The sequence below is a fragment of the Cyprinodon variegatus genome, unplaced genomic scaffold (assembly GCF_000732505.1).
Source record: "Cyprinodon variegatus isolate N-32 unplaced genomic scaffold, C_variegatus-1.0 Scaffold113, whole genome shotgun sequence".
Classification (NCBI taxonomy): Eukaryota; Metazoa; Chordata; class Actinopteri; order Cyprinodontiformes; family Cyprinodontidae; genus Cyprinodon; species Cyprinodon variegatus.
In genome coordinates, this window is record NW_015150566.1 from 396,712 (window position 1) to 412,417 (window position 15,706).

Consider the following 15,706-nt stretch of genomic DNA (forward strand, 5'->3'; position numbering starts at 1 on the left):
TTATTGGTTTTCCTGTCGCTGAATCACGCTGCCTCAGCCGTTGCTCTTTGCAGTCCCTCCTACGTTAATATGGGCCTTTTTTATTTTCCGTTTAAGGATAATCTACTATCTGCAAGGAGATTAAAAAAATATATTTTACTTCTTTACAAGTCTGAACCACTTTGTGTTAAACTGTGTCCAATTCTAATAAAATCTGCTATCATTTGTAACTTTAAGGTAAAGATTTGAAAAGCTAAAGGGTGTTTGGATACTATTGAAGTGATTGTAACCCTCTGATGTCCTTCACAGGCCCCTTCTTCTCTTTGCTGGTAAAGAGTCCAGAGCTGGGCGCTCAGCCCAGCGTCTTTCTGGCCGTGGCCGAGGAAATGGAGGGTGTGACGGGGCAGTACTACGATGTGATGACTGAAAAGGAACCGGCACCCCAGGCCCTCGATGATGAGGCGGCTCGTAGGTTGTGGGAGGTCAGCAGCAGGCTGGTGGGCCTGCAGGACGGTGGACAGCCATGCGAGGCAAAGCCATCGGTGGACAGACAAAGCAAAGCCGGGCTGACAGATTCAGCACAGACACTGGGGCAGAAACTAGAGCAAGACGTCAGTACTGTTGGATCTTAGTTCTGCTTCAGCTTCAGGGGATAATCGATCTGGACCCACTTTGTGACATATGAACACTTTTCTCTCTGAGGATGTTAATATCTGTGTGTAAAGATGGCCCTTTGTTTCACAGAAGGAATCCTTAAAATACTTGGACATATAAACTCAATAAAAAGACAAAAACAATCCAATGTTGATTCCAGACGTAAACTCAGGGATTTAGATCAGTACTTCCTCTGATTGTGTTTTCTCAATCTTTTTGTAGCAGAGAATTGATCAGTGAAGGATCACTTTGGATAAAGCATAAAGCTGGTAAAAACTGACTCTGCTTATGAAACGTTTATTAAATAAAGACATTTTGGTTTTATAAGGAAATAAAAGCCAGATATCTTATCATGGGAAGAAGGGTGGATTTGTATGCAATAGAAGAACACCTTGTTGCTCAAAGATATCAATGATCTCATTCTTAATGTGATTTAAATTGATCAACAAATCTAAAACAAAAAATCCCTCAATCCAAATATGGAAGAGTTTGTGATGAACTAAACACTCCCAACAGTGGGAAAAAGGGTTTATATGACATGTACCTCCTTTTTTGCACATGTATGAGCGACAGTGGCCCAGAGGTAAACATTACTAGATGTCTTTTTAGCTGTTTAGATTGTAGCCTCCTGCTGCCACATCTTGGTGTGCAGCTGAGCAGGGCACCTTATCCTCAAGTGTCCTACTGCTCCTCCAATCACTGTATGAAGGACTCTCTAGTGTAAAGTGTTGGTATGAAACTAGAGGTTTTATATATATGTAAAGTTGCTGCCTTCAGCATCTTCCCATATTTTCTGTTATCAGCGCTGAAAGTCTCAGTAACTGAATCTGTGAACCGTTCAAATTTTAGCAGCTGGATTTTTGTAACATTTTTGCCTCTTTTATGCAGAGGATTGCATCATGCGCTTCTGTTTGAGGCTACGTCTGACCACATTGTCACCTCCATGAACAATAGACAATTTTTACTAAAGCATTGGTAGTATTATTGTACTACAGTTTTCTCTTTCATTTATATATTTTTGTGTATTAAACAGGACTACAAAGGGTGGAGAGGTCTTATTTATATATTTATATATATTTTCCTTTCTAAGGAATTACACAAATTGAGATATCTTACACCATTAGTGTATATATCTGCAGTTAACTCACGCCACTGAAGCATAACTCACATTTCATTTTATTTTATTATTATTTTTTATTGCTCTCATTAAATCATCAATCAGACCATGAGTCTGCAACCTATTCACCACCAAAGAGTCATTTTGTCCTGAGTCCGGTAAAAGTCATTTAGAGACGTAATGTTTTACAGGACATTTTAATAAAAACAGCCTATTGTAAATAAATATCTGCCAAAAGAAATCTGTTTCCATTTTTCTTCTATAGGGATTATTTGATGTAATAAATATATATATATATATATATATATATATATATATATATATATATATATATATATAAACAAGTTCAAAGCTAATTAAAAGGCAAATAGCTCTAAAACATATTTGTGGTTCTTTTAATGTCATTCTGTGATGAAAATTCAATTAAAATATTTACAAAGCTTCTAAGACTGGTGTTTGTTATCACAGTACATTAATGAGTTGTTTATATAATTTTTTTAGCCACTTTTAAGAGCCAGTGTAGAGGGTCCAAAGGGCCACATGCAGCTCTGGAGCCGCAGATTGTAGACCCCTGGTTTAGATTATATTAGTATAAAGGTTTCTGCTTCAAATAAATGTGTCTGAACAAACTTAAAGAAGGTGAATATTTTGTTTCAGAGTCTCATTCTGTCCTATATTTGCATGCAAAGCCAGTTTCTGTACAGATTCAATAAAATAACGTTGGCCTACAGCGCCACCTGTCTGCAAAACATTAATTTCTCATACTTGGAAATAGATTGCATGAAACTTTAAATGCCAAATTTGTTTTCCTTTTTTTTGGTTTAAATGACATGCCTTTTTACTTTGATCATTTTTTTAGATAATTATTTAAGTGGGCTATTCAACATGCATCTGATGATGACTGACTGTGAAATCCATCATGGCAGATAGGGGGCAAAGGAGACTTAAAAAGGCTAAAGAAATGGACGTCTAACATGGAGAGAGGCTGTCCAACAAATCTGTCTGAGTTCAAGACCTTAAAGTGCACAAACTGATGAGCACTTCTGCTCAGGATGAATTTTAATAGAATAAATCCATTTACAGAGGCACTCATCTTCCAACCCAGAACCTCTCAGACATGCAGCTGCTCAAATCCTTGAACAGATTATCCCAGATATCCATTGCATGGAGCAATTTTTTTTTCCTCCCAGTGGTAACTCCCAAAGCACAGATCAATATGGATCATTGCACTAATGCAGACTGATGGGCATCGACCGGGTAACTGTAAACTCAGAATTGTTTGGTTTGGTGTCGGTTTACAGGTGGAGACCCTCTCTGGTGCCATGACGGAAGCTGGTTATTACTGGAGATGGAGGACACTGTTACTAAGTTTGCTTTCTTCCATCGACCCAGTGTTTTTGTGATTTGTTTGATGATACAATGTAACTTTATTCTAATATTTTTCAGCAATAAACATGATTCAGTTTTGCCTCATTTTGCTGTTTTATTACAAATTCAGCAGAAGGTTCAACAGTTTCCACAGACCTAATTTAATGTGACAGGACAGGTAAAGGTTATCTCAGAGATGTACCATTCTAATCAGGTTATAATATTTTTATAATATTTGACCATGATAATCAACTCCAGAACCTTTAAACTATTCAATGCAATTTAACTAATAAACAAAATGAATACATTTAAAATAATTAGTTTATCCTATAAATGCTTTTGACAGCTTCTTACATCTGGACATGGCAATATTTTCACACTCAATCTCACAGCAGCTCTCTGAATAATTCAGACGAAACACTTTTTAAATCTATAATCGCTGCAAGAAATTGCATGCATTTTTCACAAGTTCGTCCTATTAAGTCATTCTCTGGAGGAAAATAGGGGAAAAAAAGGTGCATGGATAAAATACATCATTGTGAGGTTTAAGAAGCAAAGCAAATTCAGGGGCTTCAAGAGCGACCGCACATATAGGTGGATGAGCTACAGCTGTCACATCCGAATTTCATCAGCTGCAGTATGACGTCTCCATTGTCCATGATGATTAGTGGAACCATGTTCAAAAATCACTGTATCAGGAAATCGCTGTATCTTGGCTTGACATTAACTCCATAGGGAATCTATGAGGTTTTGTCAAAAGAAAGATAACAAACAGCAGATTCAAAAATCCAGACAACATCAAGTCCATTTTTAAGACAGCTAGGGGTTCTATTACACTTCAGCAGAACCACAGGCTAATAAACCCTATACTGCCCTGCATTCTTCCAGTAATTTGTGTAAAAAAAAAAAAGGCCCAAAACAAATACTGAGACAATTCTGTAATAAAAAATAAATAAATAAATTGTTTTTCTAATGATTCACGTATAATCTTTTTTTCTTTAGTAGAAACACACAGTGTATTGTTTTTCATTTGGTTTTAAATCAACTAGATACACCTAAATGTCCAAAAAATCTTCATTTTTAATGATTATTAATTGTATTTCTGCTGGATTGTTTCAGTTTTTTAAATAATTTATGCTAACAAGCGTTAGTTGACGTTATTTTGTATTTTTTGTGGTTGTTTTTTTAGTTTTAGACGCAATTTAACATATCAGCTTGAGTTATATCAACGCATCTATGAATATAAAGAAAAAACTTCATTACCCACAATGCATTAGTAGGAAGACTGTGAAAACACGTCCAAGGTCCATGTTGTGAAGGAGCTCCTGCAGAGCCTGAGGTCTGACTTTGTGAAGGTTTTTTGTGACCAAGTTGTGCTTTAGTTCTGTTTAAATTTACTTAAGAAAAAATAAAAAAAGCTTGTTTGGAAGCCGAAAACAAGCAAAAGAGTTTCACGTATTTCCTTCAATAACTAAACCGACAGAAACGACTGGACCGAAAGCAGCTGTGTGAGTTTGAATATGTTGATTTCAGCTTTTAATGTGACATTTTTACACAAAAAGCTCTCAGTGGAGATAAACTGCTGCAATGATTGGTTCGATCTGGTGGTTTTTCTTCTTTACATACAATAACAGACATAAAATGCCTCAGCAAATTGTTCTCCCTTTAAATCTTTTCCACATTTTCTCACAAAACATCTGTGATTTGTTGCTGATTTTAAGGTGATGCACACAATTTTAATTTTTTTATGTGTATTTCATTGTTATTTTTGTTTTTCTTTTACTCATTTTTTTCTTTTTCTTTGCTGTGTTCTACTTTTTTCTAATCTTAGCACAGATTACCAGTTGGATTTAGGTCTGAACATTGACCGAACCATTCTATCATCTAAATCTATGCTCTGATCCCTGAAACCACAGCTCCCTAAATGCCTTTAAGCAAGTGCCACCAGGGGCGGAGCTAGATGAGGAGCCAGGGGTGGCCATGGTCACCCTTATGCTACCTTCACACCGACTAAACCACACTGTACGATTAAACCGCAGGGTTTAGTCGTACAGTGTGAGCTCACAACTCACGATTTACACTCACCGGCCACTTTATTAGGTACCCCATGCTAGTAACGGGTTGGACCCCCTTTTGCCTTCAGAACTGCCTCAATTCTTCGTGGCATAGATTAACCAAGGTGCTGGAAGCATTCCTCAGGGAGTTTGGTCCATATTGACATGATGGCATCACACAGTTGCCGCAGATTTGTCGGCTGCACATCCATGATGCAAATCTCCCGTTCCACCACATCCCAAAGATGCTCTATTGGATTGAGATCTGGTGACTGTGGAGGCCATTTGAGTACAGTGAACTCATTGTCATGTTCAAGAAACCAGTCTGAGATGATTCCAGCTTTATGACATGGCGCATTATCCTGCTGAAAGTAGCATCAGAAGTTGGGTACATTGTGGTCATAAAGGGATGGACATGGTCAGCAACAATACTCAGGTAGGCTGTGGCATTGCAACGATGCTCAATTGGTATCAAGGGGCCCAAAGAGTGCCAAGAAAATATTCCCCACACCATGACACCACCACCACCAGCCTGAACCGTTGATACAAGGCAGGATGGATCCATGCTTTCATGTTGTAGACGCCAAATTCTGACCCTACCATCCGAATGTCGCAGCAGAAATCGAGACTCATCAGACCAGGCAACGTTTTTCCAATCTTGTCCAATTTCGATGAACTTGTGCAAATTGTAGCCTCAGTTTCCTGTTCTTAGCTGAAAGGAGTGGCACCCGGTGTGGTCTTCTGCTGCTGTAGCCCATCTGCCTCAAAGTTCGACGTACTGAGCGTTCAGAGATGCTCTTCTGCCCACCTTGGTTTTAACGGGTGATTATTTGAGTCACTGTTGCCCTTCTATCAGCTCCAACCAGTCTGGCCATTCTCCTCTGACCTCTGGCATCAACAAGGCATTTCCGCCCACAGAACTGCCGCTCACTGGATGTTTTTTCTTTTTCGGACCATTCTCTGTAAACCCTAGAGATGGTTGTGCGTGAAAATCCCAGTAGATCAGCAGTTTCTGAAATACTCAGACCAGCCCTTCTGGCACCAACAATCATGCCACGTTCAAAGTCACTCAAATCACCTTTCTTCCCCATACTGATGCTCGGTTTGAACTGCAGGAGATTGTCTTGACCATGTCTACATGCCTAAATGCACTGAGTTGCTGCCATGTGATTGGCTGCTTAGAAATTAAGTGTTAACGAGCAGTTGGACAGGTGTACCTAATAAAGTGGCCGGTGAGTGTATATTTGGCCGGACGCTCTCATGGGATCTACCTGCTCACACTGTACGACTAAAAACCACGTCGGACTCAGCTCCATAGTGAGATGGAGCTGCTCTTCAGCTCTCTATCCTGAAGCCAAATAATTGGAAGGGGGATATAAATCTCACTATAAAAAAACAACTTATTTACAGAGATTCTTAGGTAACTGTGTGGCTGTGACTGCTTACCACAGCAATCGTAGCCCTGCAATCACAAATATTACTCTTAAAGAATATACACATTGAAATACAGCTTCTTCAGGACAACCGGTAAATAAATAAGTTTAATTTATATCACTAAGCATCTCATAATAACCCCTTTTAAGCATCGTTAAAACAAGCTGACCATTCCCCCAGATTGTGGAGTTTTTACTCATCATGGATTCTAATTGCTTCTCCACGTTGAAAGGAGCCAGCTGAGGTGGGTCGGGCATCTGTTCCGGATGCCTCCTGGTCGCCTCCCTCAGGAGGTGTTCCAGGCATGTCCCATTGGGAGGAGGCCTTGTGCAAGGCCCAGAACACGCTGGAGGGACTATGTCTCTGAGCTGGCCTGGTGGCGCCCCAGGGTCGCCCCAGAACAGCTGGAGGAGGTGTGTGTGGATCGGGAAGTCTGGGCATCTCTGCTTAGACTGCTGCCTCCGCGACTCGGCCCCGGATAATGCGGAACAAAATGGATGGATTGATTCTAATTAATCAAATTTCTTATTCTGTGTAGAAACTTATCATGACTAAAGGATATGATAAATGCCCAACTCTTTCCTCCATAAAAAATCTTATAGGATAAAATCTTAAAACATTTTGTAACATATGAAATATTGAGAGTGGTGCGAATACTTTGAAAGCTTCTGTATCTCCTGGATTTTGCATCTAATGAGATGAGTTAAGATTCTCTCTGTTTTCAGCAGCATGGCAGAGCTCAGAAAAAGAGAGGAGCTGCCTGAAGATGTGAGCTCAGATGACTGCTTGGCTTCCTACTCACACATCTACAGTCCGGATTTACTCAAGTAAGCTTCTGAAATGTGCAGTTAACTGTCCTGATTGTGTTGCTTCACTCAGAAAGATGCTGAAGTTTTGTTAAACCATCTGATGGAGAGTCGGTTTTCTGTTTTAGAGATCAAGTGGCTTTCATCACAGGAGGCGGATCTGGAATCGGACTTCGTATAGCTGAGATCTTTATGAGGTGAAGGACTAAAGTCCTCACAGTATATCGTGCTTTCTCATTTGTTTCTTCAATGTCTCAATAAGTTATTTTCTTTCTTCTTACAGACATGGTTGTGACACAGTGATTGCCAGCAGAAACCTGGACAAGCTAAAAGAGGTTTTCTTCTACTTTGCACATTTCTGCTTGAATTTTATCTATAGGCCAAAAGCTTTGTGTTAAATAGATAAAAATGTGTTTCTAGGCAGCGGTAAAGCTGTCGGCTGCGTCAGGACGACGTTGCCTCCCTCTGCGTATCGACGTGAGGCAGCCGGAGAGCATCATAGCAGCTGTGGATGAGACGCTGAAAGAGTTCGGCCGCTTAGACGTCCTGATCAACAGTTCGTAACTTATCCTGCATTGCCTTATTGTGACGGATCCACTTAGATTTCCAAAAGTTGATCAAATCTTAATGCAGTGCAGCTAGTTCACTAAGAAATGAGAATAAGTTATGAAAAGGAATTTATTTTAGACAATTTGACAAACAACAATAAATGGATTGAACATAAAACCAAACAAAAAACCAATTTCCAAACTTACTTAATTCACCTAAACATAAATATAAACAAAACCTGTTGGTATATACAGCAGGAGAACTGACATTGATTAATCTAAATTGTCTGAAAAGAGGTATGGAGAAGTAAATCTTATTTTTCATACCCCCCTCTCCCTCTTTTTGCACTTAAATTAACTTAACTTACATCTGAACAGTTTTTGTTTGCCTATTTTTCCCAATCTGAACCTCTATCTTCTATCATTAATATACCTTTGTTACCTCAAAAGACTTACATAATCACAAGACTATTGTTTAAATAAAATTTTATAAATTTTTATTAGTTCATAGTAAAAAAATACTTGCTTTTTAACAAAAGAAACTTGCCACAGTAAGAGTCAACTCCTAATCTCATGTTTAACCCGATTGTGGTAAAAGGAAAACTTTTATTGTTCTTGTTTTAGCAGGTTAGAGCATAGAGAGAGGGATCTTTGACCAGCCCTCTTTTCACAATCTCTCCCTATCATCCCGAGTCCTCTCTTATTACTCTAACTCATAGAAGTTTCTTATTTGATTTACATCTGGTTTATATATATTTATTTCCTGGTTTATGAATGTAAACATTTATAGCAGTGGGACTGAACATTTTCTTGTTGGTTGTTAATAAAACTAACCATTAAGGTCTAATGGTTGTTTAGACTCAATGATCCCATGATACCACTCCGACCTGCAGTTCTCCAGCAGTGAGCTTTGGACTACACATTTTTCCTTCATGTCTTCACAAGATCCAGCTCAGTTTTTCATAGTCCCAGTTACTTAGGACTTTTTAAAGTGCAGATACGGGAACTTTTAGGTACTAGTAGCAATTTTCTGACTAATAAAGATCAATGTGTGTATTTGCACATCTTGACCTTCTACTTTAAAGGTAAAAATAAGCTGCCCTCTGTCTCTGATCATGTTTGTAAAGAAAAAAACTATTAAGCATGCAGCTTGTGCCACTGGGGATTAGGTAGTAGCAAACATAAGTAGACAAGGGACTTAACCTCTTACACCCTAAGGGGGTATAAATAAATTTCTGCCTGACAAAAACACACAAAAGTAAATAACTTATAGCCTCAAAGCTATTAGATTTAAGAAGAAACTTTTGGTACGTCTGTAAAGGTCAGATGTCATAGAATGGTTTTCTGGTGTCAGCACCATTGTAGCTTTGACCCTGCCTGAAATATTAGGGACAAAATACAAAATATTTTGCATTTTTTGAACCTCGCCAAAATTTTCTTTGAAATAAACATTGCAAAACACTACCAAAATATTATTTATAGCACAAAAAAGTAGTACAGACTTTCCAATCTAAATGTTGTGTAAAAATATACCAAATTTGGACTCAATCAGATGAATCATATTTATTTTAGAATGGTATTAGTGAGAAATTTCTTAGGCGGAGAGGCCATTTTGGCACATTTATCCATAAATGTCACCAAACTGTACCAAATATGTTTTTTACATCAATACTGGGGGTTTGGTAAAATTACGAGGTCATGTAGCAGCTGGACCCGCCGGTGAGTCCGTAGGGTTCAAGGGCTTAAGAACAATATTTTAAAAGTTAAGTGAAACACTAGAAGAGAAAATTTTATTTCAGAAAAGGACAAAAATATAATGTAATGTATTAATTAAAAAAAAGACCTGTTCACATACAAATAATTTTAATTCTTTAAAAAGAAAAGAAAAACAGGAGCTGGTTGAAAAACAGTGCAAAAATCATAATTGTATGGAGAAAAAGTAGATCCAGAGTAGGTGACAACTGAAACCAACCATTAGCATCGGTGCACATCAGGGGATTGATGTACAAAACACCTGTTTAATAAATTGACAAAGGTGAAGATTAGGGTATGCATGAGGGAAAAAAACAACCTTGATCTGATTTAAACAAACAAAGAAACTTTACTTGTTGGATGGTTGTAAACATTTACTAAAACATTTCTTATTGTGGCATCTTCCCACCAAATAAAAATATCCAAATAGCACATCATGAGGGGTGCCAATGCAGCACAATCTTTATCAATTTCATTTCTGCATTCCTAAATTTATAGTTAACCTGAACATTTAAGCAAAGCAATGTGATGTTCTGTTAGTTTATTGTTAAAAGACCTAAAAATACTTTATTCTGACAGTAAAAAAAATGTTACTTAACACAGATGCTGCTGGAAACTTCCTCTGCCCTGCTTCTGCACTCTCCTTTAATGCTTTCAAAACTGTCATGGAGATAGACACCATGGGGACATTCAACACCAGCAAGGTGGTGTATGAGAAGTGGTTCAAGGTACGTGACTGCCTCCCTTCCTTCTGATGCCTCACACATTGTTTCATAAAAACAAAAACATTTTCAATACTTCAGAATAAAAAATACATAAATGTGCCTTTTTTCACCTAATAAGAGATGCTTTGGGAAATTGTTTAGTGACTGGAATCAGAAGATTTTTCAGCTTAATAAGCGATATGGAAACTAAAGTATCCCATCATGTCTGTCCATTGAACACAACATATGTTAGTCCTGACAATAATAAATAAAGGAAACATTGTTAGATGATTTACTCGTATAGCAGTTAGGGGTTTAAAGTGAAACCAGGGGAAAAAGAAATCCAAGAAGGTATATTAAAATATATGTTCTTTGTATAGAACATTAAAACGTTGTTTGTTCAGTCTGCATGAGAGATTAAGGTTTTCAGTAGGGAACAGGAAGGCTAAGCAGAGTAGGGCTGCAACTAAAGATTATTTTGGAAATCGAGTTATCTGACGATAATTTTTTCGATTGACATTCGGATAGCCAAAGGTTCCTTAAAGAAGATTTTTTTTACTAAATTAAACCGGGTAAAACAAAAGACATTTCTACTTGAGTTCTGCATAGAAGAAAATGTTTTTTTCATCTTAAATGCAATATATTTATTTATTTTTAATTCTTTTACAATTGTTGTATAGTTACTACTCACTCTGTTAGCTAAAGGCATATTTTTGTTTCTATACTCCAGTTAACGATTAATAGATTACTCTATTAGTTGAGTATTATTTTAATGATTGATTAATCATAATTAATTCGATTAATTGTTTCAGCCCTAAAGCAGAGTTCTCTTGTTTTATATTTTTAAAGTGTATTAAATTTTTGCAGCTTTAAAGTGAAAATGTCAAAGTTAAGGTATGGAAATATTCTCCATACATGCTAATCTCTTATATAGGATGCTGACAACAGTCTGAAATGTCCGCCCTTTACTAGGTATTATATTTATTTTTGTTTTTAATTATTTGTAAAGCCTTGTTTTAAAAATATTTCCCTCTTACATACTGTAAGAGCTCCTGATATAAATGTTCAATGAGGTTCACAGCAGATAGACTGGGTAAAAATAACAGGTGCCGTAAATAACCATGAGGAGAAATAAGAATCTATTAACACATTATTCTGGTCTATCTGTCAGAATCTGCCCTAATAAATGCATAAATTAAAATAAAAGCTTTTACAATGCAGTAATTGACAGGCAACCTTCTGTGATCACAATAGTTTACAAACAGCAGTTTTCTGTTGCATAGTTTGGAAAAGGCGGTTATTTAAATATTGTTTTCTTTTAGCCTTTTTTCTATTTTGTTTTTGTTTTTTAAATGTAATTTTAGTTTTTTTCCACTGTTTTTTTTCTATCTTCACTCACCGGTAATCTCAGCAAAGGTTGCTGCTTGATGCTACTGAATACTGTCATTGAGGTAGACTCCATGAACTTCTCACTCTCACCAATAGAGGGCAGTAGATAGTTTGAATTATTGAATGTTTTGCCACCATTAGATTAAGAGTTGAAGATCCCCTGATGTGATGTTAGACATGCTTTCCTCTGTGTGTAGGATCATGGAGGTAACATAGTCAACATCTCTGCCACGCTGGCGTACCGAGGACAGGCCCTTCAGGTGCATGCTGGCTCTGCTAAAGCTGCAAATGGTGAGAGCTGTTCTTTGATATCCCTTTCTTTTTTTATTTAAAAATCAGACACAGATTACTAGATGTTGCTTATCTGGTGTTTTAGATGCCATGACCAAACACTTGGCTGTAGAGTGGGGGCCCAGTGGAGTTAGGGTCAATGCTGTGGCCCCAGGACCAATCTCTGGTACTGAGGGTTTTCGGCGACTTGGTAAATATTGAAAACTTTTATATACATTTTTCTCAATCATAGTGAGTTTTAAAGGCCCTACATTGAAATATTATTTGTGAAGGGATTTTATGACTGTCTTTTAATGTTTTACTGAATGCCCAGGTGGTTCTGGTGCAGAGGCTGCAGGTTCTTTCCAGTCCATTCCTCTGCAGCGAGCTGGCAACAAGACAGAGATGGCCCACTGCACTCTTTTCCTGGCCAGTCGAGCCTCTTCTTACATGACCGGGGCCGTCCTGGTGGCGGATGGCGGGGCGTGGTTGACCTCGGCCAATGACATCTCTGCGCTGTTGGGTATAGCCTCCTCTAAATCTGCTAAGCTCTGAGCAGGAGCTCTCATGTCCTCCTGTCCTCCTCCTGGCCCAGGTGTGTAGGAGGAGGTACAGCTGGAGATTCATGTGGAGAAACAGTGTGACTGATGATGCTGTCTCTGATTTAGCATCAAGCAAGCAGAAGTGGGGATATTTATTAATCATGGTTATTGTATTCCTACAGGTTACTGGTCACCAGAAAAAAGGAAGGACAAGTGATCAGGAGAAATCAGGACCTTTTTATTATAATGATGCTGTTTATGGACAATAGCAAATGTTTATTAAGCCTATAGGTGCCTTAGGTGTCTGTTGCTAGATTTAGAAAACAAATTAAATATATAAATATTATTTCATAATGGTACAAATGATATAATTGTTGATAAACATCATAGTGGACAGTATTGTAAAATATTTCCCACACTTTTATTGCACTTATCAATAAAAGCCTTTCTAACCAGTTGTTGCTTATGACGACGTTCTTTTTTCCACCCATCCTTCTCAGATTGTTAATAACTTAAACTTATTGTTTTTAATTAAAGCAATAAAAAATGTATTAATTAATCAATTTATCAATTAACTTGTCAATTTAAGCTAGAATTATATAGAAACGTCGATTAAAGCTCAAATGAATTAGAACCGTCATAAGGGAAGTTTTGATATCTTTTTTTTCCCTGTTAGATTGTTTTTAGAACATTCTAAATAAATTTTATTTCATTTGATTTTAACATTTGGCTTACTTTTAATAGACTGTTTTGTTTTATTAAAAATGCTGGAGAAGTAGATATGATTTATTGTTTGGAGGACTTTAAACTTGGGCAAAGTAGGTAAATCAGGAGAAATCTTTATAAAAGTAAAATGCAAAATCAAAGAAATTACCATTTTACTTTTAACCTTTGTCAGAAATGTAAGCCTGTAAACATTGCTTCAAAAGGATGACTTGATTAATAGCGAGAAGCTAAGTCTGTTTCAGAAGGTACATTTTATTTATTTGACGTGCAGTACAATGAACAGTCAGAAGGGGGTGCCAGAATGTTGTAAATATATAACATTAGATGTTGATTTTTATTTATACATTAACAACAATAACCAATCAAACTTGAATATCCAATAAATTTAGTCAAATATTTAAATCCTGACTATTTTGTAATTTGAGGACCTTCTAATTCAACCTTTAACTGTGATTTCAGTGCTTAAAGATCTGAACTTTGTGCATCCTTTCTTTAAAGATGGTCAGACATTTGTAGATTTTTTCCATTTTGGGTAATGGAGAAGTGATACAGTGAGACTTCACAAGATATGTATTTTTGAATTACTTAGAGGATCCAGTGGCATCCTAAGAGAAAGCAGAATCTAGCTGATCACCAACTGTTAGTTAACCAGAAAGCAGAAGAGCATCTTTTCACTGATTCTGTGGCTTTTGTGTCACATTTCGGTTCCAGGGGCCTCCACGCTACTTTGCTATAAGGAAAATGGCCACGAATGGTGAGGCTGTAACAATAGTGATGTCTTTAACTTTTTTTTTTAATCAAAACTTATAACTGTATTTTTATATTGTTTTGTAACAGATTCCTCCTTGCTTAGAGGCTCTTCTGTGTGCATTACTTGTTCTACGTTGCATAAAAATGTTCTCTTACCAGCTTCAGCTAGTATCTTAGGTGTTTAGCTTCTTTTCAGGTTGATTCGTACATTTTAAACTAAAAATGTTTTTTCGTGGGCAGAATCTCTCTTATTTCTGAATAATATGGCCTGAAATTCCATTTCTTTTTAAACTGAGTATAATTATTTAAATAGATAAACATGGAACCTTCAGACATCTGGAAGTAGTACCAAAAGGAATAAGCAGATCCAAAGAAATCCACTTTTTTTCATGATATCTTGGATGAATTTTTTGGATTTTTATTATCATCTTACAGAAGAAAGCAGTGATATTTAGATGGTCTATTTAAATATATATACGGGAGTGTCCATGTTTAAATTAATGCTGTAACCCAACCTACCAGTGGCTTACAATCTTATAATAACATCATATCAGGGTTTGCAATTGTTTAAAAGCATTTTATTCTTAATGTCTTTTAAATTGTTATTGGATGAAGTAATAAAGGTGCATTATCACATATAATTCCAGAGAATGATTATAAAAAATAACATCTAATCATGATCCCAGAAAATCCTGTTCTCCTTTTATTAGTACTCCATCTTTCCAGAGAAAAGTGGGTAATTACTGTAGTTAAAGGTTGTTGGCTGCCGACTCCTCACACTTGAAGAAATTCAGAGTTTTCCCTCCCTCACTCATAAAATAAATAACACTTGTCACTTAGTTCATGGTCTGTATTAAATGCTCCTGTTAAGAAGATGTTACAGATCAACTAAAGCAAGAAATGGAAGATTCAACAACATTTACTCTATCGAAGAGAAGTAGCTGAACTCAAATATGCCAGAATATAAAGGAAGATGAAATAATAAGGATTCTGCAATCAGTATGAATATGTGTTCATGTCCTTTTTTTCACGTCTTTTACAAATTGCTTCTGTTTTTGTATTTATCATAATTTATTTCTTTGTCTAACCAGATACATTTTATTTTTATGGCTTAAAAATCTATCCTGAATTTTTCTACCCAATATGATTCAATTTTTTTTTTTTTTTTTTTTTGCACACTTGTTCCAGAGAAAAAAATCACAAATGACACACATTACTTTAAAAAACTAGATTTTATTTTAATAACTCCCATTAGGATATGACCTAAATAAAAATAAAAAATGTTTGAAGGTAGTGGTGTTACATAATGAGATAATTTATTAGTTATTAGTATACATCAAAGAACAAAAAGGGATGAATTGATATCAATCTCAGCTATGGAAGTCCATGAACTGCATTGGTGAAAAATAAATTCAGATTTTTCACAAATTAAATCTTTAACAGAAAATTTTACTAATCTCTATCATCAACTAATTGCCAAGCAATACAAGCAGCTGGACCTGTGTTAAAAAAGTGTATTTTCTAATCTAAATCAATTCTCATATGAGAGCTCAGTAAAACCAGAGATCTATTTTAATAAAATATATTTGTTTTTTCACTGTCCATACAGTCTT

General features: G+C 36.5%; 2 protein-coding genes across 6 annotated transcripts in view; both read left to right on the forward strand.

Moving 5' to 3' along the window:
* Positions 1-860, forward strand: part of rdh13 (retinol dehydrogenase 13 (all-trans/9-cis)) — a 7,105-nt gene extending 6,245 nt beyond the window's left edge. The window contains exon 7 of the mRNA XM_015375075.1: positions 289-860. Within this exon, the coding sequence (XP_015230561.1) occupies positions 289-611 (323 nt within the window). The 3' untranslated portion in view covers positions 612-860. The remainder of the gene's footprint in view (positions 1-288) is intronic.
* Positions 861-4,416: 3,556 nt separating this feature from the next.
* decr2 (2,4-dienoyl-CoA reductase 2, peroxisomal) lies at positions 4,417-13,061 on the forward strand. Of its 5 annotated transcripts, none has more exons than XM_015375089.1 (10): positions 4,417-4,626; positions 7,332-7,433; positions 7,541-7,609; positions 7,696-7,747; positions 7,833-7,968; positions 10,316-10,440; positions 12,003-12,096; positions 12,182-12,286; positions 12,410-12,598; positions 12,800-12,834. In XM_015375089.1, the coding sequence occupies exons 2-10, from the start codon at positions 7,336-7,338 to the stop codon at positions 12,832-12,834; spliced, it is 903 nt and encodes a 300-aa protein (XP_015230575.1). In that variant the 5' UTR covers positions 4,417-4,626; positions 7,332-7,335. The 5 variants fall into 5 exon arrangements, with proteins under 5 accessions (XP_015230575.1, XP_015230574.1, XP_015230576.1 ...); XM_015375088.1 differs by having other exon boundaries at positions 7,335-7,433; XM_015375090.1 differs by having other exon boundaries at positions 4,425-4,457; positions 7,335-7,433.
* Positions 13,062-15,706: the final 2,645 nt, after the last annotated feature.

Coding starts and splice junctions, on each gene's coding strand:
- decr2 (XM_015375089.1), top strand. CDS start 7,336: ATGGCAGAGCTCAGAAAAAGAGAGGAGCTGCCTGAAGATGTGAGCTCA. Junction 7,748..7,832: donor ACCTGGACAAGCTAAAAGAG/GTTTTCTTCTAC, acceptor ATGTGTTTCTAG/GCAGCGGTAAAGCTGTCGGC. Junction 12,287..12,409: donor TGAGGGTTTTCGGCGACTTG/GTAAATATTGAA, acceptor CTGAATGCCCAG/GTGGTTCTGGTGCAGAGGCT.